The 24,830-nt window shown below is 47.6% G+C and overlaps 3 protein-coding genes across 4 annotated transcripts; 1 reads left to right on the forward strand and 2 right to left on the reverse strand.

The window, feature by feature from the left end:
• Positions 1-2,605: 2,605 nt before the first annotated feature.
• Positions 2,606-6,708, reverse strand: LOC122370834. The gene is made up of 2 exons (XM_043346771.1): positions 4,605-6,708; positions 2,606-3,576 (listed from the first exon to the last, which is right to left on the reverse strand). The coding sequence occupies exons 1-2, from the start codon at positions 4,684-4,686 to the stop codon at positions 2,708-2,710; spliced, it is 951 nt and encodes a 316-aa protein (XP_043202706.1). The 5' UTR covers positions 4,687-6,708; the 3' UTR covers positions 2,606-2,707.
• Positions 6,709-6,827: 119 nt separating this feature from the next.
• LOC122370835 (peptidyl-prolyl cis-trans isomerase-like) lies at positions 6,828-13,567 on the forward strand. Its single transcript, XM_043346772.1, has 5 exons — positions 6,828-7,214; positions 9,612-9,731; positions 10,872-10,992; positions 12,221-12,346; positions 12,969-13,567. The coding sequence occupies exons 1-5, from the start codon at positions 7,146-7,148 to the stop codon at positions 13,028-13,030; spliced, it is 498 nt and encodes a 165-aa protein (XP_043202707.1). The 5' UTR covers positions 6,828-7,145; the 3' UTR covers positions 13,031-13,567.
• A 1,786-nt stretch (positions 13,568-15,353) lies between these two features.
• Positions 15,354-23,253, reverse strand: LOC122370833. 2 transcript variants are annotated; one of them, XM_043346769.1, is made up of 4 exons: positions 21,073-23,253; positions 17,690-17,860; positions 17,125-17,284; positions 15,354-16,807 (listed from the first exon to the last, which is right to left on the reverse strand). In XM_043346769.1, the coding sequence occupies exons 1-4, from the start codon at positions 22,403-22,405 to the stop codon at positions 16,684-16,686; spliced, it is 1,788 nt and encodes a 595-aa protein (XP_043202704.1). In that variant the 5' UTR covers positions 22,406-23,253; the 3' UTR covers positions 15,354-16,683. The 2 variants fall into 2 exon arrangements, with proteins under 2 accessions (XP_043202704.1, XP_043202705.1); XM_043346770.1 differs by lacking the exon at positions 21,073-23,253 and adding an exon at positions 18,375-18,954 and having other exon boundaries at positions 16,067-16,807.
• Positions 23,254-24,830: the final 1,577 nt, after the last annotated feature.

Below are 24,830 nucleotides of genomic sequence, written 5' to 3' on the forward strand. Positions count from 1 at the left end.
TGGGGTCCAACACCGGCCAATGCCAGTCTTTTAGGGTCCCATTCTGACCTTTGAGGGCCCCATGCTGGCCTGTAAGGGCTCACATTAGCCTTTGAGGCCCCCTGGATTCATAAGACCCGATGCCGGCCTCTAAGGGTCAGCATCGGCTTATGAGGGCCCATCTTGGACTTTGAGGGCCTTCTGTTGGCCTCTGGGGTCCAACGCCGGCCCATGCCAGTCTTTTAGGGCCCCACACTGACCTCTGAGGGCCCGTGCTGGCCTGTAAGGACCCACCTTAGTCTCTGAGGGCCCGCACGGGCTTCTGAAGACCCGATGCCGGCCGCTCAGGGCCCACATCGGCGTCTGAGGGCCCATCTTGGCCTTTGAGGGCCCTCCACTGACCTCTGGGGTCCAACACCGGCCCATGCCGGTCTTTTAGGGTCCTATTCTGACCTTTGAGGGCCCCATGCTGGCCTGTAAGGGTTCACATTAGCCTCTGAGGGCCCCCACACTGGATTCTGAAGACCCGATGCCGGCCTCTAAGGGCCCGCATCGGTCTCTGAGGGCCCATCTTGGTCTTTGACGGCCCTCTACTGGCCTCTGGGGTCCAACGCCGGCCCATGTCGGTCTTTTAGAGCCCCACGGTAACCTCTGAGGGCTCCATGCTGGCCTGTAAGGACCCACATTAGCCTTTGAGTGCCCAATTCGATCTCTGATGGCCTCAAACGGCCCTTTGCAGGCCCTGTACTGGTCTCTGATGGCCCTAAACTGGCCCCTATGGGCCCAAACCAGCCTCTAAAGGTCCCACACCGGCCTTTGATGGCCCTATTATGTTCTCGGGGGGGGGGGGGGGGGCTCAAGCCTTACCTATGGGCGTCACGCACTTGCCTCTGAAGGCCCACATCAGCCTCTGGGGCCCTACCTGGGGCCTTCGAGGCCCTTCGCTGACCCTTGGGTCCAACGCCAGCCTCTGGGGGGTCTGACACCGTACTCTAAGGGCCCCATTGCAGCCTCTAGGCGATAGGTATCGCCGAAGCGCTATCGATGGGCCCATAAGTGTAGGAACCATGGGTGCAGTGGGCGCAGTTGCACCAACAATAATTCTGCAGTGGGTGCAGACAATGTATTCTGCATCTACAGTAATCTGGAACAAAACCCCCTTTTCTCAGCAACACTACTTTCCATGCAGCACGACAAATTTAGGATATTTGGCCCACTATACATCTTCCGAAGTATTGGCTACTGTAATGGCCTTCAAAACTTACATTTGTGCTCAAGTAAAAACAAAAAAGATGAAACGGAACACATGTGATTGAACAGTGAACAGATACCGATGACCCACTGTCAAAAGTTTTAGCACGATGATCTTAGAAAATGGCAAAGTTAGCCGCGCCGCCTTTACTTTTGCGGTAGTCCATTCACAGTTGCGTGAATTATTGACAATATCAATGTTTCAAAATGCACTTATCGGTACCTTTTCGACATGGTACACCCTCAAAGCTCGCATTTCGCAATGAGCCTCCTCTCGGGTGCCGCTCACTACCCCCCCCCCCCCCCGCTTCACCGGCCATGGCCTGGATTTCTGCACCCGTGCACTACGTCCGTGGGCCCCTTTAAGCTAGCACCGGGCCCTCCGGGTCAGCGCAGGGGCCCCTTTGACAAGTTGGCCCCCCCCAAACTCCAAGTCTGCGACCGCCCCTGGGGGGGGCCAAATGATATGATGGCCCCCCCTGATTTGGCTTTGGGGGGGGGGGGCCATGGCCCTGATGGCCCCCCCCCCTGCGACCGCCACTGCGAGAGTTGCAAAGTTACCAAGTTGCCCCCACCCCCAAACGCCAAGTCTGCTACCGCCCCTGCATTCAGATGCATCCATTGTAAAAAATAACCTGCACTGCAGTGATTGGGGGCTGGGGCACTGGCTGCTAGCAAGTTTTTTTTTTCCGGGAAACCGAAGTGGTAGTTCCTACCGGACGTCTGGCCGGACCTTTATTTTTGCATTTGCTTCTGGGTGGGCAAATCGACGCCACTGGGTGGGCAATTGTGGTGACTGGGTAGGCATTTGCCCACCCAGTGGGTATGTTAGAGGAGGCCTTGTTGGGAGCGATTGCCGTGGTTCAATGTTTTGCGTCGAAATCGGCCGAACATGACGTCACTCTGACGTCATTTCCGGCCGACCTATGGTAGCTACGAAGTTCAAATTTTGACACAAGGTGTCAAATTGATGCAGCCAAAGGTACTGAAAGTTTGGCGTTGATACGTCAAGCGGTTTGGAAGTTATTGCAGAAAAACGGGAGGGGGGGGCTATAAATAGCCCCCCCCCCCAGTGGGGCGCGGGTTAATATTGAAGGCGTTCCGCCGCTACTGGCGGCGGAACACCTTCAATTATGAGGGCACTGCCGACTTTTGGTCCCATTCTTTCCATGAAACCCCCATATGGCTAATGTTAAAATGCCAAAATCAAAGGGGGCACGGTGCCCCGGTGCCCTCCCCATTCCGCCGCCTCTGCTAGTGGCGCTCCCCTAAATAGGTAGGTACGCACTACGCTACTCGCTACTCGCTAGTGCCACCACCCTGCATCCTACTAGCGTGGGCCACATATCTCAACCTCTCTCAACGACAGTACTTGAACTTGAACTTGACGGTTTTGAGGAATTGCCTTTGCAACGGCTCCTCCTTTTCTTTTTAAACTTTAACTTAAACTATCGCGCTATGAGTTGGTACGGGGTGCTTAACAAGTATTGAGCTCTTTTTGCCTTTTAGTTCTTAGGGTCCACATGCTGTACAAAATCTGTTTCTTTTCTTCCATATTCCTTCTTTCCTTATCAAATAGAAATCTCATTATAACTTCTTCTTTGTCTTCCAAGTATGGCTGTTGTAATTCACGATGATTCACCCTAACTTCATTTAATACTGGACATTCTAGCAAGAAATGATTAATATCTTCATTTTCCGCTTCACACAAGGCACAGTTCGTTCTTTCTTTTGTAAACTTCTTCCTTGCGTTCAGAGGGAGAGTATCCGTCCTCGCTTGAAAGAGGATTCTTGATTGCGGGGTGTTGTCATAAACATCATCCTCTTTTATCTTCAGCTTCCATCTCTTGTATACCTTCAAACTTGTTTTAGTCTCTACTTCCTCTTTCCATCTTTTATCGTCCCAACTAATCATCTTCTTATTTAGTTCTTCTTTCTTCATGTTTCTAAGGTCGCCTTGGTTTAGATTTAGGGTTTCTAAGTGTGTGATAATCATCCTCGCCCATTTCGTACCCTTTTCTTCTAATTGAGTTTCTATCACTTCCTTCAATAGTTGGTTATTTCCTTGTAGAGTGCTTCTAACATACTGTAGATGTCCTTTGATTACTCTTGTTTTCATCGCCGAAGCTCCAATTTCACCTCGGAGGGCACAGTTGGCTGTGTATTTCGGTGCACCAAGTATCTGCCGATATACTCCGTTTTCTATAACTTCCAGCTTCTTGACCTCTTCTTCTGTTACGTGGAATATATTGACACCATATAATATGGATGGCAGAGCAAGGCTCTTCCAGAAGGTTTTCCCTATCAGCAGTTTGTTGCAACTTCTTGCGACCACCCCATACGTCATATTTGCCATTCTTTGAGCTTTTTGTATCATCTGCCTTTTCTGCTCTTTGAACATATTCCTCTGATTTCCGATCTTCACACCAAGATACTTCAACTTGTCTGCCGTGGGTATTCCTTCTACTTCCTCCGGCTGTTCTTTACAGTTAAATATCAATACAGCACTTTTGTCTTTGTTTATATCTAGACCACACTTCTTACTCACTTCATTTAAAACTTTTATCAGTAGCTGTGTTTCTTGCAGTGAAGCTGCCAGTATCAATCCATCATCCGCAAAGAACAGTATTGGAATGTAAAACTTCTCGTTTCTGAAACCAAGAGTTGTCTTTTGTATTTCTCTGGTGATTATATATGTGACAATCTTGAATAAGGCTGTGGAGCCGGTACACCCTTGTCGGATTCCGCTTGTCACGTCCAACTTTTCTGTTGTGTCATCATTCAAGCTGATAAGTGTTGAGTCGCCTTGGTAAATATCTGCTACGGCATCGATAACTTTAGGATGAATCTTATATGTCATCAAAGCACTTATCATCTCACTTCTTTTCACTGAATCGAATGCTTTTCTGTAATCGATAGATGTAACATAGAGTGGGGTCTTTCTTTTGTAGCTTTCTTCCACACAATAGTTCAGTATGAAGAGGTTGTCTTCAATCTTTCCCCCTTTCGTGAATCCAGCTTGGGTTTCAATTACAGCATCATTTTCTCTCAAGTGTTCTTCAATTTCATTCTTCATCAGGGTCATGAACATTTTGTACGCTACATTTGTAAGTGCTATGGGCCTTAAATCCTTCGCTGTTGGGCGTGGCACCTTCTTTATCATTCTTGTCTTTGATGTCTTCCAATCACTCATTTTCCTGCTTTCTCCCACTTCTCTCTTCAGACAGCTTGTTAGTATCTTCACTCCATTCCTTGTTTTAAGGAGTGCTTTGTACATCTCTGTTTTCAGTCCATCTGGGCCTGCTGATGTCTTGCCTTTCATGTTTTGCACACATCTCTGAACTTTTTCTTCACTTATGATTGGTTCAGTCATTGGCTCCAGGCCTCTGGTAGCAGTTTGGGCCATCTCTTCATGATCTTGTAGTGGTCTTCTGACATTGCTAGATTGCTCCTCATTCTCTAATGCTCTGATATATTCATTTTTGCTTTCTTCATTCCATATCTGACTTATATCATTTGCATGCTTTTGGTATACAGTCTTCCAATATCTTATAAGTTCTTCCTTTTCTGCTTCTTTCCCCAGCTTTTGTCCATCTGAGGTGAACAGGTTTGTTTCCTCATTCTTTTTTAAATCCCTTCTCCTTAGGCTATCAATGTTCTTCCATAGAGCTTTGCTTTTGTTTGTGCTGCATTTTATTTCATTGGTTATCTTCTTCTCATGTATACCCATCTGCTCCTTGATCAGGGATTGTACATGTCTTTTCTGTTTCAGATACACTATTTCCAATGCCTCGACTTCTTCCTGAGATTGGGCATTTCGCTTTTTCCTGTTTATTTCTTTTCTTTTCTTGATTTCTTTTTTTATTTCTTTTGTCATCCATGGAGGTTCTTTCACTTGTACTTGTGAGTTCAGAACTCTCCTTATATATCTGGCTTTTAGCTTGTCCTCTGCAGTATTTTGCATAGTTCTATTTAACATCTCCATTGTTTGCATCTCTTCATCTTGTACCCTTCTGCATACTTCCTCTGCAAACTCTTTCAGTGCCTCTTCATCAGTCTTGTAGTATTCTACTGTCTTTTCTTTCCCCTGGGAGAAATTGAGATTCTTACCATCTGGTAGCCTCATGCTCACAGTGATCATATTGTGATCTGAGAGATCAAACTTTTCTCTGTCTTCATCTATGTTCATTTCTTCAAACCATTTGTAACATTTATCATTTACTATTACAAAATCAATCACACTTTGCTGTTCTTTTCTCTGCCATGTTATCTGTCCCTTGCATCTTTCATCCATGTTTAGTAAAATTAGTGCATGATCATTCATCCATTCAAGAACTGTTTTTCCATTGTCATCTTCTTTTTGCTTTCCCAGTCCACTAATGTGTCCGTTGAAGTCATCATAAGTGTATCATAAGTGCTTCCTGCTCTTCTCTGGTTTTCATAATTATTTTCTCCACTTCCTTTTTCATTCTGTCATTTCGTACTTTATCTTCGTGTTTGCTAACAACAGAGAAATAAACTATCACTATATACATTGTTTCTCTAGCTATATCCACCTTTACACAGAGAATATCACTGCTTGTAGTTTGTACCTTCGTTACATTGAAGAGATCTTTGGATTTGTACATAAGGAGCAAACCGCCTCCTTTCTTGTCTTTCATGTCTCGCATACTATCAACTTTATTTATGCCCTTTGATAATTGGACTTTTTCATATTTTTGCTGAGTTTCCGTAAGGCATATGAAATCACAGTCTGTTTGTAGGAGCTGTTCTAGCTCTATCACCTTTGGTTTTGTTAAACCTTGCACATTGACTAAATTTATAATGATCCTTTTCACATCTCTATCTTCTTTCTTTTTTGATCTATCTGTTTTTACTGGCTCTCTCTTTGCCTTTCTCTCTGCACCTCTCCCTCTTTCTTTTGTAGCTTCCCATTTTTTATGTACCATGTGTGATCACCAGCAGCTCTTTTGACCTTCAGTTCTTCCCTCAGTCTCATGTCCTGGTCTCTTTCCATCTTTGTCATATCTCGTGATATGCCTACTCGCTTTTTCCATGGGTTTTCTTCACCCTTCAGATTTTTGGCGCTTGCCAAAATGTTCTTCTTTTCACTTTCATTTGTAAGTTTCACCAGCAGGGGACGTTTTCTTTCACTTTCTCTCTTTCCCATTCGGACCACACTTTCAATCTTGACGTCTGTCACTTTCAGTGCTGGCGCCTCCTCCAGCCTCCATAAGTGTAATAATACCTTTCTAGATCTACCCGGGAAATATACCTAATGTCTAATGAAATCGTAACCGCCACCGAAAACGATGGCAGCTGCGATGGCCAATTCAGTGATCACATCTGGACAAATAAAAGGATTGACAGACGAGCGCTAGAAATAATAAGGGTGTAAAACATGATTGAATTTGTCTTATAATGTAACAAAAATGGCTACTGTTGACTGATTTGACCACTGTAATGCTCGTTGGACACTTGAATAACCTCCTCTCAACATTAGGATTAGCCCCATGTAATTTAGCTGCGGTGACTATCGTGTTGTTTCCGGTTCCACAACCTTCCACATGCTGCCATCTCAATAATCTCCCTACCGTACTGAAAATCCCTTTCGTCTAAAATCATTCATTAGTTGATCTTTCGTCAGTACATTGATTGTAACAAATTTACGATATATATTTTGTGATAAAATAATAATGCTTTTCGTACAATATCTGATATGACTCAATACATCTGTGATTCGAATTAGGTTGACATGTAAATTTGAATGTAACCGAAATCATCATAAAATTTGGTAGCACAAACCGCGTTCGCCGGGTTTTGTTGGAATTTCCGGCTGTGCTGCGCTCGACTCTTGTCGTTAAGGCCGGTTCCTGTATTTTGGCTGTCTTCGCCTGTCTCACAAATTTCACAAAATGGCTAAGCCCCGGGTTTACTTCGATATGACTGCTGATGGTGCTCCTCTCGGACGCATCGTCATGGAGGTAAGGATAAGGCTGCAGATTTGTCCTTCAAACTGAAGCCTAGGCGATTCCATTCCCGGGAAGTTTTACTTTTGTCGACGGTTGTCAGTAAGCAAGTGGTATTTTGGCACACGTGCTTAAATCACGACGATCTGTGCTTTTTTTTAGCTCTTCTGAAGGGTTTTCAAAAACAGTTTTTGTACAGTCTGGTTTGAGCAGATTCATTCTTTATCACTGCTGAAGAATTGTTAATTGAATGGAAGAGTAATACCCAAAATTTTACCCTTATAAGAAGAGCTTTCCGATATAAAAAATCAGGTACCAAATTGCCCTCTCAACTGTGTGAATTGCCGTCCCACTTGCTAAAAAAAGTAGCGCATATGATTACCATAAATTGTATCAATTGTAATTGTTTGTAAAAATCATTGTAGTACTCCAAGATTGCCAATTGAGTTCAAAATTCATACACAAGATGAAACAAAGTATGGCAAAAAGAGATAAACTGCATTTAGAAACTTTAAAGTAATGGAACATGATATAATGGAGAAGAACTACACAAGGTGCACGGATCCAGGGCTGCGGAGTCGATGGATTTTCGGCGACTCCGACTCCGGCTGTCAAAAACCAGCTCCTACCGACTGCGACTCCGGGCAGAATTGTCGATTCCGACCGACTCCAACTCCCGACTCCGACTCCGCAGACCTAGCAGGGCTGCGGAGTCGACAGATTTTTGGTGACTCCGACTCCAGCTCGGGTTTCTAAAATCGACTCTGACTCCGGTCACAACTGTCGACTCCGACCGACTCCGACTCCGTATCCGTGCACAGCACTTTCCCAAAATCAGTGCTTATATTTCCAAAATTGTGTTTACTTGCTGAGGACTGAAATCAGCTTCATTGCTGCTATAAATAGCAGAATTATCATTTTTGGCATGTGTTATAAATAGCACGTATTAAAATTACAACAATTTACCAAACTTCCCCCGACTCATTCTTATGGTGCACGGTGTATGTATGGGCTTTGATGGATCTTACCTTACCTATGCTATATGCACCTGAGTTTTTGTATTTCCTTTTAATGATTTCATTTCCTAGCTGTTGAATAGTTTATGGTGGTGTACCTATGTAATAGTTGCTGGCATTGCCATTTCCTACTGTGTTTGTACCATTTCTGTTTGGAGTGATGATCATGACTGTTCCATAGCTTGATATAGGGATGGAATCTTGTTGCTGAGAGACTGATCTTCATTTGTAATGAAAATGGAAGATGTGCAGTGGGTAATACTAATGGCCCAGGTGACTGGCTGGGTCTGCCCACTGCTATTGCTGGTTCCACTAGTTGGGCAAACTCACCACATAAAATCATTATAACAGAACACTTTTGAGTTGCAACAGGTTATTTTTTAAAAGGATTTCTGTGTTGACCAAAAATAGTTGAGGATCCATTATCTCAGTGGGTCTCAAGCAAAAAATAAGATATGGATCTTATCTTTACCATCCCTGCGATCTCTCGATAAGTTAAAGAGTTGGATATCTTATGATGGATATCCAGGATAGATATCATATCCTGGTTCCTTCTTCCTTTTCTGCATCTATGATCCTGTCTGATCCAAGATCAGGATCTGTGGGATCACATCTGAGATCCCTCAGATTTATGCACATGTCTGGTGCCATCCTATATCATGATCAGTGTTAATAGTTTTTTAATGAACCAGGAATAACTAATTGAAAAGATTTTCCCAATCCAAACATGGAATATACCTATGTATGTACAGTCTGTCTTAAAAGTACTGCACGGCGCACAAAGCGACAGTGGATCCATTGAGCCTGACCGAGGAAGGGCCTGTAAATTTGGGTTACCTACTGAAGCAATTGACATCCTTGTCCATTCCCTAGGTCAATTACCTACTGAAGCAATTGACATCCTCGTCCATTCCCTAGGTCAATTGGTTGGTGACTTTCAAATTAAATCAGGCCCTTTCTCGGTCAGGCTAGATGGATCCACCGTCACTTTGCGCGGTACTTTTAAGACAGACTGTACATTTCAAGTTTTTATCTCCTCTCCTACTTAATTACTTAATACTTATCCTTACTTATCATACTTTCAAGACTTGAACCAGTGGTGGCTGATGCCAGTAATAACGCATTATCCTCATTGAGGCTCAACTCGATGCTTCCCAGTCCTGAATGCTTGGGTGCTTCCCTCCGACCAGCAAGTATAGGTTTTATTAGTGGGGTTCCGGATGATGCCGCCTAATGCCTGTGTCAGTCACTGCGCCAGGATGCACTATAGCAGTGTGTCCATGTGTTCTGCAGTGTCGTCAACAATCTATCAATCATTATCTGTCCTCTGTCTTCTATCTCTCATCTATCTAGCAGCCACCAGCGTCTAGTATTGACGTCTGTGCTTTCTCTGCAGCTGCGGGCGGACGTTGTGCCCAAGACTGCGGAGAACTTCCGCGCCCTGTGCACAGGCGAGAAGGGTTTCGGTTACAAGGGCTGCTCGTTCCACCGTGTCATCCCCGACTTCATGTGCCAGGTGAGTGAACAGAGAGGGCATCTGGGAGAACGCGGGTGGGGTGGGTATCTGAGGGAACTCGGGTCTCCGAGAGGGTATCTGAGGGAACTCGGGTCTCCGAGAGGATATGTATCTGAGGGAACTCGGGTCTCAGAAAGGGTTTCTGAGGGAACTCGGGTCTCCGAGAGGATATGTATCTGAGGGAACACGGGCCTCAGAAAGGGTATCTGAGGGAAGACGGGTGGGGTGGATATCAGGGAACGCGGGTCTCCGAGAGGTGAGGGACCACGGGATATTTCATTCGACAGCATGCTAATTACTGTAGCGCTCCGCCTCCATTGATTAAAAGTGAAGATGAAACGCATCGGTTAAGTGCTACCCAGTTGTTTTAAAATTCCTACGTGCCATTTCGGGCCGGATTGCTCACTTCTCGCCTCTCGCTTATCCTACCAATTGTCTTTATGACAGTAAATGCGTTGTTGCCGAGTAGCGTGTCACCGTACTGCCATGTTTGTGTGAGTTGCTCCGGGTTGGCCCCCACGCGCGGCGCTCAGCCGCGCCGTCCGTTTACGGCGGTCGGTCGGCGCTGTTGCCAGGCGGTTTGTTTGTCGGACGCGAGGCGGGCCGCACCAGTTTTTATCCAGCCGCCCGTCGGAGGTTTTTGCGATGACGGGTCGCTCTGGCGTCAGGAAATAGGGATTAGGATATCGCGACTTTGAATTAAGTGATCTTGGGTATGAGAAATTTCGGTCAATGAGACCGTCACATCATTGATCCTCCGATTTTTATTATAAATTCTTTGTACTTCATATGATTCGCAACATAAATTTACTAGGTAATAGAGGGAGGATATTGACATTGCTCTAAAGGATTGAAGTAGCCCAGTTTTATCACTTTCCCGAACATTCCTATTTGTTTGGATGAAAAAGGACACTTTCCATTCAACCATAGCTTGAATAAATCCTGCCATGGTCGTTTTGTTTATGATAATCGATAGCTGGAATGGAAAACTGAAAAATGTTTAAGGTGGGTACTTTATTGGGTTCTTAAAAAAACTCTGGAAAATATCACGTCCCCGGCTTCTTCACCCTTTGCGGAATCTCATTCAGTGAGTGCCAAAGATGTATTACTGACCGCTGCCCAACTCCTGCAACCCCGCAGGGCGGTGACTTCACCAACCACAACGGAACCGGCGGCAAGTCCATCTACGGCACCAAGTTCGAGGACGAGAACTTCACCCTGAAGCACACCGGCCCCGGCATCCTGTCCATGGCCAACGCCGGTGAGTAGCACGCCGCGTGGCCTCTCTCTCTCTCTCTCTCTCTCTCTCTCTCTCTCTCTCTCTCTCTCTCCTTATCTAATCATATCTATTCTCTATTTCCCTACCGCCCTTTTGCCCTAACTTACTCTATATCTGTATTTTTTGACTTATCTATTTAGCTGTGCCCTTATAATTTCAAAAGCAGGTTCGGTTTGATGGCCACTGGCGTCTGGGGCGGCTTGATATTGAGTGGAGTGTTTGTCGTGTCAATAAGATGGGTCCCCTGGTCTTTCACCGGGCCACGATGGTGAAGTACCTTATCTTTGGTACCTGTTGACCTTTGTTCCCACGCGGGTATGATTATTTGCACAGCTTGATTCCGTATGCGAGTGGATTTATAACAGTTCCAGCGAGTGTGGATCCAAGCCTTGCTGTCTTGATCGAGACTATGAATTTCCTGAGCACTTCCCCCACGTTAAGTAAGGTCCTTACTCCTTGCAATTTAGTTATAACTAAGTTTTGCAGATAATGCATGTCGAACATGTAAAAGTTTTCTTAAGTTTCCCGTTGCAGAACCGGTGCCATGGGTGCCACTCGTAGTCAAGGGATCCCAAACCCTAAGCTTGATGGAAGCTTGTGTTAGCATGCCGCGGATAAATATTTATCGAGTTCGTTTGTCTCCTGTCGCCAACGGCCGAAGTCGTCTGCCGGACGGGCTGAAAGTGTATAACCTAAGAAAGCCGCAAACCCAAGTCGTTACCATGCACTCACGCCAATTATTCTACGGTTAGACTGGGTGCGTCAGGCGTCAAGGACTGCTTCTCAAGGCCATCTCACTTTGTTCTCGGTCAGACCCCGATACAAACGACCACAGATAAACGGCAGCCCCCAACGCTGACTATAAACTAAACACTAGTGTTACTGCATACAAGCACCTTATTATCCGCACGTTCTCTGCCTTGTTCTCATTCCCATTCCCCAACAGCAACATTAACTAGTTCCACTTTCTCTATACATACACTGCCCCATACCGTATTCTCTACACGCTCCTCGATGTGTTCTCGGTCAGGCCCCAACACCAGCGGCATCGGCAATGGTACACTTTATCTACACATTACGGTATAATCCACTATTATCTACACGTTCCCCGATGTGTTCAGGGTCAGGCCCCAATGGACTACACACTGGACACTATTGTTACTGCATACAAAGTATTATCTACACGCTCCCCCAATGTGTTCTCTGTCAGGCCCCAACACCAATGGTAGCCAGTTCTTCCTGTGCACGGTGAAGACCTCCTGGCTGGATGGCAAGCACGTCGTCTTCGGCAGCGTCGTCGAGGGCATGGACGTGGTCAAGAAGATTGAGAGCTACGGTGAGTGCTTGGGGGAGACTATGCTGAAGGGTTGATGGGTAAAAGTAGCTTGGTTGGGGGTGGAGGGAGGCTGGTGGAACTTTCAGGAAAGGAAGAGAAAGGAGTGAGGGTAGTTTTGTCGGGATGATGGAGAGATATGGTATGCTGGTGCTGTTTTTTTATAGTATTCGTTAGTTGCTATCTGCTTTCACAGATATAACAAGCGGCGTTTGCACGCATTTTTTATCTGCAGGTGCAATCCTGAAGCCCACATATGTCGGAATGACTTGACCGTAATGTCCCACAGGCTCGCTTTTTCGTGCTTTCTTCTCCGTCAAGTCACGCAGTTTTTTATATCCTTAGCAGTTTCTAGCAATACCATTTCTGGGCACTGCTTTCAAAAGCAGTCATGTTTTCTGTAGACGGGGCTGGGGCTGATTTCGCCGAACCGCCTGGAGCCACGACCCTAGGCTATTTCATACCACAGCCCGGGAACTGGGCAATCAACAGCCTATTACGTTGGCATAAACCGCGCTCGACCGGCCAGCGTCGCTCATTGACCGCATCGACTGTGGTCGGCCGGTCCGCGACGGCACGAAGGTGGTCGGCGCGTCACTGACCCTCCCCTGCTCCCCTTCCACAGGCACCTCGTCTGGCAGCACCAAGAAGAAGATCGTCATTGCCGACTGCAATGAGCTCAAGTAAACGCCCGATGCCACGGTGACGACGATGGTCGCCCACTCGCGCACCGAGCGAGTCCCAACTTTGTATCAGCGCTGCCAATAGCGATCTTTCTCCTGGATCTCTGATTTTCTCGCTGGATATGGCGACTTTTTGTGAATTTCGTGACGTTCTGGCGATGTTTCCTCACGTTCGTTCGTGTCAATTAGCATCTGTTTGGCGAGATAGTACCGCGACATTCGCGACTCCGCACTGCAGATGCGGTTATCCGTCAGCAATTCTTCTGCGCGGTGGTTCGTGTGTTTTGTGATTGTTTTGGCTGCGAGGTCGCGCAACGCGTGATCTGCACTGTTTGTCCCCGCTCGTGATTGGTTGGCATTTTGTGGTCGCATCTTTAGGCACGCCGTGCACTGCGGTTGGAGCGATATCTGTCCTGTTTTGCGGGCTTTGTCCTGCAGTCTATTCGAAACATTCTGTGACATTCCTGATAATGTAGCCGGTGTTCGTAGAAAACGACGCACGCAGTTTTGGATGTTCTCGGAAATACACTGCTTCGCTTTCTGCTCTGTGTTTTGAGAAAGTGTTGAGAGTACGCGAAAGAAAGCGCAAGTGGTTTTCTTAGCGCAGCGGGATCTGATTCTGAGGACTATGCCGTTCGGGGGCTGATTATTGACTGAAGTGTCTTGTTGACGATTCTATTCCTAATTCCACCTGAGATGCATCGGTTCGTAAAGGCTGCAACAACAGGACTTCGATCCCCTCTGTCCAATCGTTGGCTACCTCCGGGTCGCGTGGGATTAGTCATCTCCTGGGTTACTAAGCGGCCGGCCCCGCGCGCGTTGTTTCGCCTTGGAAGGTCCGGCCGGCAGACGCGGGCGGCGTGCCAAGCTAGAGCGGCCGGTTTTTGGCACGGCGGACACGTTCACGGTCATAGTTCCCTGGCTTAGGCCGTCAGGTTTCAGAGAACTGAAATAACGATTAGTATGGCGAAGTAAACATATGAGTATCATTCAAAGAGCATCCTAACCAGCATCGAAGTATTTGACGTCGAAAGTTTCCTCTCTCCCACCCTAAAATCGCTTTTTGGCCAACTTGTCAGTGGGGTCGTAACTCATTAACTTGCGACCGTTATTCCCAAAGTTCAGACTGCGGAATGGACATGTGAGGATAAAGGTAGGATGGGGTGGTTCTTTCATCAATCGCAGCACTATCGGCATGCAACCGCTGCCACTTGCCAGCTTATGTCGAACCTCAGTTTCGGCACTTCTGCTTTGTCTCCCCACTGTATTCGCAGATCCCATTTGGCCTAACGAGTACCACGTGGCTTCGCGTGCACTCCGGGTTCGTCCGCTGAAATCTGGCCGCTCTAAAGTCAACAACTGGTCTGGGAGCCGGGTAGTTTTCCACTGCACTGGCGTGACGCGACCGCGTGGTTGGGGCGCGGCCGCGATGGCGGCAAAAACTGGCGCGCGGGGCTGGCAGCAGTCAGCAGCGCCCTCTGCGCGCCGAGTGGCGGGAAATGCCACGAGGTCAAAATGTGGCGGGAATAGTGCAACGCGTTTGGTTTAGAGTTGTCGTTTTAAAGCACGGAAACACATGTACTTGGAGGCTGCCATGCTGGAGGCTAAGTTGTTTTTATTTTAATGTTATACATACGATTTATTTACCCCCATATATGATGACAGCGTTGGGCTAGCCTATAGGTGTTACCCGTTACCTTGGGAGCCACGCGTTGGCACGGGAACGGCTGACAGCCTGAGAGGACGGAGCGTCCTTCTCACGGGCCAAGGTGAATCCACGACCGCTGGCTCTGCATGCGTCATAGACGACGGGGAAGGGTGTGTTGCGAACCACGAAACTCTTTTGGAGGTGCCAATTGGCAGGCATGAGCTATCAAGTAGGCATCAGCTGAGACAAAAATTGAATTTGTTGCAACAATGAATGTGTGGCGTGGCCCCGGAAGCGGCGGAAGCCAGTTTGCCAGGGGAGGGCCTCAGAAAGAAAGGTGTAGGCGTACAGCCTCAATAACATTTTGAAACAATGACCTACACAGACTTGAGATTGAGATACATGTCCTGAAGGAAGGCTTTGGGTAAAAAAAAACTGCAGATATCAGTACTGACTACTGGCAGGTTTATCCTATCGAAACTGTTTGGGATAGACGCACATAACACATACGAGAGCACATTTACATCAAGCTTTGACCAGCCTCCGATTTGCCTTTACAGCCTAGCCTACCAACAACCAATAATTGCTTATCTGTCTTACCCGTGCTGTGCTAAGTGCTTACTTCGCCATTGAAAGCAAGCTCTCAGCCACGGGCCCGTGATAACTGGTAGCCAAACAATGTAGCCAGAGCCGTTTATTTTCTACTTCACGAGGTCCTTGTCATGTCCCATTGGTGGCGTATACCTCGAAACCCCATGGGAAGACCCAGTCTTCAGTGAATACACGCGTGTTACAGCGACGGATACGGCTAGCATGGGCTGCCAGGGTCAGGGGAGGGAGCGTTCAATGCGCCGCTCCGGCCGTAAGGTCGATATCGGCCCGCTGATACGGCGAAAATAGACCGTATTGGTCGGCCGGATATTGGGCTGGACCGTCGTGGGCTGGCGATTCAGCAGCGTGACGAAGTGTGGGCTCCAGGTTTTCACACGTGAAGCGGCTGGAAGTATCCAATTCATGTTCCGTTACCTTTCTTTACATTTGCCGGAATCCTTTACTAGTTACTGGCGACAACCTCTTCGGCTTGATGTTTTCTGTGTGGGGTCAGTAGTGCACAATGCACATCTCTTAGCAAGCGATCGAGCGGTCGAGAAGTCTTCGGACGAGAATGATTATTTGTGAAGTCCCCACGGTTCACGGAATCATTGATCGATATGTAAGCAAACGGGCGGTGACTTTAATGTGACCGTATCAAACATATATGGGAGACTGCAGGTTGAAAGAGCACCAGTCCTTTGACTAACCTTGATTCAATCCGAGGCATACCTCCCGCAGGTCATACAAATACCACATCTACGTAAAACATAGGTGAACATAAGGACTTCATGAAAACAATTGACTATGGAATATATATTGAATACCTTTGGGGACATCCAAGCAGGTCAAAACACTCGAGAGTGGTCGGCCTGTTTAATGCCTTTATCTTAAATGCCTCTGGTCGTTCATTTTTAATTCACTAGACATAAATATATCATTACCCAGATAAACTATCATCCACTCTAGTGGTCGTGATCCTTCATTAACGCCTCATTATTCATTGTTAGATCGATGCTCTTTCGCCGCTGGCTGTGGCTTCCTTTGTTCAGTCGTTAGGCATCAGCAAAGTCCTGTTTTTAGGTTTCCCCAAAACAGTTCACAATACGCGTGTTGAACATTGTTCCAGTCTCCCGCAAGGAATGCCATCACATTTGTCGAGCTGAGGCCAGGCTCCTTTTACAACTTGTTGGCTGGTGGCCATTGGTCAACCTCGCCGGCGCCACAATAAAGATGTCAGATGTCGCGACTAGTAACTGTTAGAGCTGTCGCGTCATTCGTAGAGTTATGGCTTCAAATGCCGAAAGCATTGCACTGTGATCGCTATTCCATTTGGTCATTGGCAAGTCTGTTGATTCGCCACGGATTTCTCCCATCTTAGAAGTCACAGTCCTTTCCATCCGGCGTCCTGTTGTTAGCTAGGATTGGCATCTTTCCGGTGTGTGCAGACACTGGCCTCGAACCTGTGACGTCATCAGACCACTGCAGTACTCGGGCATGTTGCCGCCGATGGTTTTTGTCAAAAACCACGAAAGCGGCAAACTGAAACGAAGGATGAAATATTAGTTACATGTATTCATTTTGCATTTTGATTGTGCAAGTATGGACGTTTGCAATGCTGTCTTCCTAAGATCACAGCCAAAACTGAATACTCGGAAGTGTCGAACTCCTCGAAGGGCATTAGTCATTCGCAAAACGAGGCAAATCATGTTCATCACTTCTCGCAATCATCAAGCTCAGCCCGAGTAATCAGAATCACCAGTCTTGCCAAAAGTCGGTACCACCAGACTCAGACCAGCACCACCAAGCTACATATAACGATAACGCTAGCGCATCATAGCGCAGTTCTCACTTCTCACCTTCCAAGCTGCACCAGTGTAGAATATGGGTCTCCCGCCTCGCGGGCGTCTCTGGATAGGACACAAAGTTGGTGAGGTAAGCACTCCTGCTCCTCAGTCAGCAGAAGCAGCATCCTCTGCACGAAGCTGGACGTCAAGGGGTCCACCATGCCTCCTCCGTCTGCGAGCAGGGGAAGAACTGGTAGAATTAGTGGTTGAAGTCGCCTGGCATTGGCCGAGATGGGTTAGTGAAGGTATTGGAGGGCTGTTGTTTTTATCATTAGTGAAATTTGCCACCATCAGAGGGCAGAACTCGGCAGCACCCGTGCCGTAGGTGCTGTTAAAACTAACATTTTAGCCACTACTTTTCCAAATGTCCCTACTACATCTGTAATGGCTATTGAATGCGCTGTGACTACGCATAACGAACTCTTTCCCAGCTCTTTCCCACCTTTATTAGAGTTCACGTGAGACATACATCTTTATGAGGTGTAACTACGACGACGTCAGACTTCTACTTCATGGACACATTACAACCCCTCCTTGAACTCGTCATTAAAACCCACCAACCTCCTTAACCACCCACCTGGCGGCATCAGCGCCCTGCCTCCGGTGCCTGCCGGGGCTGCTGTAGTCGTGGTGGTAGTGGTAGCCGTAGCGATGGCGAAGGCCACCAGCGCTCCCAGTGCTGCGAACCCAGCCAAGGCACCCACAATGCCCGCAAAACAGTCGCAGCTGCCTCCCGAGCTGGCGTAACCTGCAGGATCAAAGGGGGAGTGGGCATTGAACATGGTGGCTTTTGGCTATCGATTGTTTATGTCGATATTGATAGATCCTGTGGGTCAAATGGAAGAAGCTTAGGAGAGGGGTGGTCTTTGTTCAGGGATTAGAAAAGTGTTTATGTCACTTTATCATGTACCGATAATTGCGATGAATACTTTTTCACTTGGCGACATGCTTACGTTGTGGGTGTGACTGCATTAAAGATGTTGTCGCAATGAATGGCATGCACAGAAACTACTCATTTGCATTCTACCTGTCTCATGTGTTGCATACTTTGCTATAATTGTTCCCGAACGCCGGAGGAGATTTCAACGATTCATTTCTTACAACTTTGGCACAGCCGATTGCATATGAGGCTACGGTTTTTCATCATAATCTCAGTTACGTACCGACAACTTCCTTAATTTGTGTACGCACTACGCAGGAGCGCTCTCGAACGACATATTATAATAAAAGATACCTATCCCAATTAGCCCTCCCCTTCTCACCACTTCTCGCGCTGGCAGGGTCGTCCCTAATCTCTCTTCTGGAGATAGGCCGGTCACCAGTTTCTTTCTCTCCGTAGCCCGAGGCGGTACAGACACCGCGCACGGCCACGTCTGCCATAGCCCGCGGCGATATTTTGGCCACCAGGTCGGTCAGTGACCTTTGCATGAACCCCTCGGGAAGTTGGTACAGCAGGTGTCCGAACGCGGATCTTGGGTCACTGCCATCCCATATCACGCCTTCACCGTGTGTAAGACGATGCCACGGCTCCAGCAGGAGGCTTGAAAAACTTGGCATCGACGAAAAATCAGCCGAATTGTCTAGGTGATTGCTGGTGCGTAGAAATGAGGGCAGTTGTAGAAGCCAGTTGCCTTCGTGAGCCCTTCCTCCTCCATTGTTTGCTGTGATTTGTTGTAGAACGAACGCCCCCAGGCCGGCGAGGGCTGCTCCTCCGGCTAAGAGTCCCAGAACATCGTACTGAGTGCACTCACAGGACGGAGAGCCTCCATATCCGTAGGAAGTGCCCCCTCCGTAGCCGCCTCCGCTGGCCGACATCTGCTCGCCAAACTCCCCACGTGCATTGTAGATGTCGTGCCAGTCGCCGCTGCTATAGGGGTCGCCCCAGTCGCGCCACAGCCGACGTCTGGAGAGTCCAGAGGGACCCGTCCCTGAGAGGGCTGATGAAGGGTAGCTGTTGTATTGAGCTCTATCAGAGGACATAGTCGTCTCTCTTATGGGAGTGTTAGCAGTGTCCATGTAGACCTGATCGTCATTGTATTTCGATTCGCTATAACGCCCTCTTCTATTACGGTCGTTTTTATCGTTCACTTTGAAGTTATCTTCTCCCCAAGCAGCGCGGATATTTTCGCCGTAGCTGGCTGTCACTGAATTCACTCCGTCAGGTCTCAGAGACGCCTGAGTGAGCTCGTATATTGCTCTTATTCTGTCCGGACCCGGGAAGACGGTCGAGGTGCCCCAATCGGCACTCGGATTTCCGTTCGTAGCCGGGATGTCCGTCGTTGCGCTGTAGTTTCTCCTGCCCGAGTCCAAATCGACGCTTGCTTTAGGAGACTTTGAGGCGCTTCTTTTTTGTATGCTCTCGGCCACTGCGTATGGAAGGGATGGAAGAGGACTGCGAGATGAACTTTGAGCGAGACTTAAATGATTTCCGGAGGGAATCTCAAGACCTAGGGAAGATAGGGACATGGCTCCAGCTAAAATCACCAGAAGACAGACCGAACGTGGCTTCATAGTGGCTGTCTAAGCAGGGGCTGGACGGTTTTCACGTCAGGTCACTAGAAGCACGGATCACTTATCGCAATGCATAAGTTAGAGCCCATGATTTCACTTTGGTACGTTGTGCTTGTCGGGTGAATCGCGGATCTTACTTCAAATGGCTTCTAGGAACTTCAGTATGCATTAGTAGGTGCCTAGCAAATTCAACTTGTGATAACGTAATAGTCATGCCAAAATTGCTTAACAATTTGCTATCTCAAAGCAGTTTGTTAAGCTGGGCTTTCAATTAATAGAGGCACTCTGCCGTTCCGGGCTATTTTCTTGATCGAATATCGAAATTCTCTTCAATAGCCAGTCTTCAATAGCCAGTTTTTCTTGTATTGCAAGATCCAAAGGATGTCCAGAGCAACCAGAATGCTTATCTAAGCGCCACTGACAGACAGAAATGTTGCAAGCCTCGTCCGGTGTCACTCGTCCGTGCTGAGTCGCGCCTGATCACGCTTCACGAGCCGCTCTCTGGATGTGCGACGAGGTTCCCCTTCCTTTGGCGACCCCACCCCTAGCACTGCGCACCTACGACTAACCCCGGCAAGACCCCTGCTTGACGCCGAGGTAATTTGTAACGGTGCACCCCTATTAACCCATCCATCAGCCGTGGTTTATGCCTGCAGTTATGCTCCGTTTGCGTCGGTGCGCATGTTTCGTGCTTTTCGCGAGTTTGAGACGGCGGGTGGTTTTTGAACCGTGACAGACAGCCCGTTGGGTATCCGTGAGGGCTGCGATGTGTGTGATGTGAACGGGTCACGAGTACTAGGTCAGGAGGTCAGATCACTGCTACGTATGCCATGTGTCGTGAATGTCAATTGTTTCTTGGTTATGTGTCGTATATGCGGTGGCCGTCGGCCATGAGTATGTATTACTCATCGATAAATTTCAAGTCGTTGCAGTGAAACAGTCACACATTGGTCGTACATAGAAAGGAACGCCAGTACACCTTTAACAAAATTCACATGTATGCCTCGAATATGCAGATTATGAGCTCTTCATGAATGTCTTTGAGCTCACCTATGACCTGGAGAAGTTCATGTCAATATGTCATGAGAGTCGGAAAGGGACGAGTGGATATTTTCGTCACGACAGTTGATTGAAGTGTTAGATACAGTTGTCTGTGTAACGGGAAAACGTATCATGTTGTGACGATAGCTCAACAGTAACGTAGCTGATTCGCAATTTTCTAGCTTCTACGTTATGTCAAGGAATTGACTTAACTAAAAGCGTTTAGCTACTTCTTATACAGCTTTGGATAATCTAGTTGGAGTCGTAATAATGCTTTGTTTTGTTGAATGGAAACTTAGAGTATGTATTACTCGCAGCACATATGACCAGCCAAGTAAAAGCGTAGTAGACTTGTACACGCCTATGAACTTATCACCAATACCTATCATTCGTGCAGTGGGTACTCACCATCTCTTGCGCCGATTCCAATTTTATCCAGAAATCTTCCTGTAATTGTTGAGGTCCCGTTTTCTTTTCGCCTTTTACTTCTGTAACCTGAACCATAACAGACCGCTCTCACAGCTGTATCGGCCAATGCGTGAGGCTTGATTCTTTCGGCGAGATCCAGAAGCGACCTCTGCATCATTCCCTCCGGCAGCTGATGTAGCACTCGGCCGAACGCTGACCTCGGATCACTACCGTCCCATATGACCCGCTCTCCTCGCGATAGGTGACCCAACGGCTCGGCGAGGAACGCTGTCAGGTCGATGACCTCGACACCGAGTGACCACTCCTCCTCCAGCGACCGGCCGACGTTGGTGAGGTTGGCGAAGAGAAAGATGGCCGCCAGCGCTGCCGAAGTTGCCGCCGCAGCCCCCAGACCAAGGAGGTTGTAAGCCACGCAGTCACATTCCTCTTGATCGCCATATCCTCCTGACATGCCGCTGAGGAAGCGGTCGTACCAGCCTCGGATTCCTGACGAGGGTGCTGTGTTGTATGAGCCGCTGTATCCCTGGTTGTAAACGCTGTAGCTGCTGCTGCCGTAGCCGCCGTTGTAGCCAAAGCCGCCGTTCTGACGGCCGTTATAGCCGGGGCCGAAGTTTTGGCCATAACCTTGAGAGATTCCGGGACCGGAATGGAACCCGGCGCCGAAATCTGAGGGATAGCGACTTCGGTAGGTTTGGGATGGCGTGTCGCCTCGAGTTGGGTCTTGTGAGGCGTGTGGGGGATATCTTTCGTAGTTTTGGGCCTGCCCATCGGGCGCTAAGGGCCGATGGTCGGTCGGAACGTTTCCAGAATCGCGAAACTTTTCACTTTCGAGACGCTGTTTTTCTAATGGAGACATACTCAGTGGGCGCACAGAGAAGTGAGCGGTTCGGAATGGATCGTCGTTCTCACTGGGTCTCTGGTTTCCACCTGATTCTGAGATCACGTGTGACTCACCGACTCGTCTGCGGGCGTTGTCTCCCGAGCCTTTTCGCCATTCTCTTCCTCTCCCATCATTTTCCCTAACTTTGGATCTTCTACTCGACGATAGCGCTTTCAGGTCTGACCCGATGGTTTCTTGTGAGCTTCCAGGATGGATTGACCCGTTAGGATTGGAGCTATATTTTGGGTTCCCATTCAAAGAGAACGCATTCCGAGTCGGTTGCCATGGCAACGTTGGTTGCCATGGAGATTGGGGATAATAGTGAGGTATTGAAAAACTTGCAGGCTCTGGAAGCTTTTCTTCAGGACTTGTTGCATTCTCGCTTCGTGACACAGCAAAGAACAAAACCGTTAGCAAGATTGACGACGTCATTTAATGGGTTCTGCGACACCTGAGCGAGCGTCATTTCAGCGAACGACATTTGAGCGAAGCCTTTTCAGCGATTATCAATTTAAGCGATTGACTATTTCAGCGATTGCCAAGTCGGCGAATTCAATCACAGCGATTATCAACTTAAGCGAGGACCAGAATCAGCGAAACCAGATTGAGCGAATATATGGAGGTCAATGGGGGACCAATTGAGCGAACACAGTTACAGCGAAACCGAACGCGACGGAAGTCAATCATTTGCTACTTTTCGGGAAGTCTTGCCCTTGGAATACCCGCTTGGTATGTGTCATGCTTCAAGCGGCAAATTAAAAATTTGCTTTTTAAGCTTGGAAACCACAAAAATATCTGGCCTCATTCTGCAACCTTGATCTGGAAATGTGGAACGTGAGAGATAGGACGATGGAAGGAATGCCAAGGACCAATTATAAACTCGAGGGATGGCACAGGGGGATCCAGTCTATGTTTCAGGGACCTCACCCAAATATCTGAAAATTCGTACGTTGCTTAGGGCAAGAACAAATTTTACAACATGGGGAACTGATCCAAACTCAAGCGGGGGAATTTCGCGAAAAACAGCACAAGCAATATGAATCTCTGAACAAACGTTTGGTCATCATTATTGATTGGCAAACAGCAGGGGGGGGGGGGGGGGGGTGAAATCGAACCGCTGAAATTTTTGAGAAATGTGGCATTAAATTTGGAGCTTAATGTCTGAACTTTGCACGTGACATCCGCCATCCAGTTCCGGATAACCATGAAAAGTTCCGGAAACATTCGTTGTACGTACGCTCGCAAAAGGAAAAAGAAAAAATACACCGTTACGGGACGATGAAGTGCTTCGCTGAAATGACAGTCGCTCAAACTGTAGTCGACGAAATAGATGTCGCTGAAGCATAGCTTTCGCTTAAATTGATAATCGCTATATTTGATAATCGCTCAATTTGATATTCGCTAAGTTGCCAGTCGCTGAAAATGGTTCGCTCAAATGACGTTCGCTCAAATGACACTCGCTAAAGTCGCTCGCACCGCATTTAATGTCTTCAGAGATAATCTTTCTCTAAGGAGCTTCCTCCAGTCGTGGATCTGTTTGTGATCAATCAATCAAGGAAGAAGACAAAGGTCATCCCCACTTCGCCTCTTCACTCTTCATACCTTGTCAACCTAATAATTGTTCAGGGGCACATATCAACCGTCTAAGGAGTAAGGAGTCTTACACGTTTTACACGCCTTTCACTCTTTCAGTTTTTCACTATCAGTATCAAGCACAGCTGAACGTGGTCTTTCGTCGTACTTTTAGCGATCTTCTCGTCTTCTTGCTGGTTTCTACTCTCCAGGCACACACTTATCTCTCTTCTCTCTCGATCACCGGCGCATCACGATTGCCATAGCAGCTCCTATAAAGCACACTACACCGTCATCGCACACTGGGCGCTCACTTCATTTCGACCACAACCCGTGTAGCACGTCCTCTCGATCCCTTCGCACCACGCTGGCTGCCGAAACCTCTAAGCCGGGTCCTGTGGCGCAGCGGAACAACGACCTGCTCCCCACAGCCTCCCCCGGCATAGTGCACGTCAAATTGTGCAAATGTGGGCGGTGCTTCGCACTGCGGGTCGTGCGCCCTAATTCACCTCAGAGGTCGTAGACGCTGGGTAAGCGGAAAAGCGCAAGCGAGCATGACCCTCGCTAGGTGTCTGTATGCGGTGTTGTAAGCCACGAAGCGTGGAAAATTGCAGGTAAAGCTGCGTTCTGGCGAAGAGCATCTCTTGAGGCTCCAATTCATGGCATGCGAAGTCATGATGATGGGGGTATGTAGGTAAGTGGGTAGAATGACTGACAAGAAGATAACTATGTCAAAGAGATGATGATTTGAACGCTTTCTTATGTTAAATAGCTAATGGTGATGATTGAAATTGATCAGATTCTAGTTGAGGCTTGAGGGCGTCGAAAAATGAAAGCGAAGCCGTATATTGTAGTAGGTAGTAGGTATGTAATTTGCACAAAAATAAAAATAAACATCAAGATCTTTAAGATAGGTGTATTGGACAAGTACATTTGCCGAGCAAGCGGTACACAAATTGACGAGCCCGAACACTCCTAAAATCCAAACATCATCAACTGTGTGTGGTGGCGTGTGGTATCGCCCGACGGAGTCTGGTACCTACTACAGACTACAGTAGAATCCGCTTAATGCATCGTCGTAAAATAAATCCAGCTGCTTATTGTGCCCACTCGATCTGTTCACGGTTTTCTCCATAGAAGCATAACTGACGCCGATTAATAAAGTTACCGCGTAATAAATCCATAACGCCGAGTCATCAAGGTGGATTTATTAAGTGGATTTTACTGTATATCGCTCTTCACACAAATGCTCCCAGCTGATATAAGGATGTTACCTTTATCACTA

The sequence above is a fragment of the Amphibalanus amphitrite genome, unplaced genomic scaffold, assembly GCF_019059575.1.
Source record: "Amphibalanus amphitrite isolate SeventyFive unplaced genomic scaffold, NRLGWU_Aamphi_draft 001172F_arrow, whole genome shotgun sequence".
NCBI classification, from domain to species: Eukaryota; Metazoa; Arthropoda; class Thecostraca; order Balanomorpha; family Balanidae; genus Amphibalanus; species Amphibalanus amphitrite.

Excerpts from the sequence above, each read along its gene's own strand:
- LOC122370834 (XM_043346771.1), bottom strand. The coding sequence starts at position 4,686 with ATGAGGAGCAATCTAGCAATGTCAGAAGACCACTACAAGATCATGAAG. Across the intron at positions 3,577-4,604 it reads GCTACCAGAGGCCTGGAGCC|TGACGTATGGGGTGGTCGCA; the intron begins AATGACTGAACC and ends GAATGGCAAATA.
- LOC122370835 (XM_043346772.1), top strand. The coding sequence starts at position 7,146 with ATGGCTAAGCCCCGGGTTTACTTCGATATGACTGCTGATGGTGCTCCT. Across the intron at positions 9,732-10,871 it reads TCCCCGACTTCATGTGCCAG|GGCGGTGACTTCACCAACCA; the intron begins GTGAGTGAACAG and ends GCAACCCCGCAG. Across the intron at positions 12,347-12,968 it reads CAAGAAGATTGAGAGCTACG|GCACCTCGTCTGGCAGCACC; the intron begins GTGAGTGCTTGG and ends CCCCTTCCACAG.
- LOC122370833 (XM_043346769.1), bottom strand. The coding sequence starts at position 22,405 with ATGACGTCGTCAATCTTGCTAACGGTTTTGTTCTTTGCTGTGTCACGA. Across the intron at positions 17,861-21,072 it reads TGGAATCGGCGCAAGAGATG|GTTACGCCAGCTCGGGAGGC; the intron begins GTGAGTACCCAC and ends TTGATCCTGCAG. Across the intron at positions 17,285-17,689 it reads CAGGGCGCTGATGCCGCCAG|ACGGAGGAGGCATGGTGGAC; the intron begins GTGGGTGGTTAA and ends CCCTGCTCGCAG.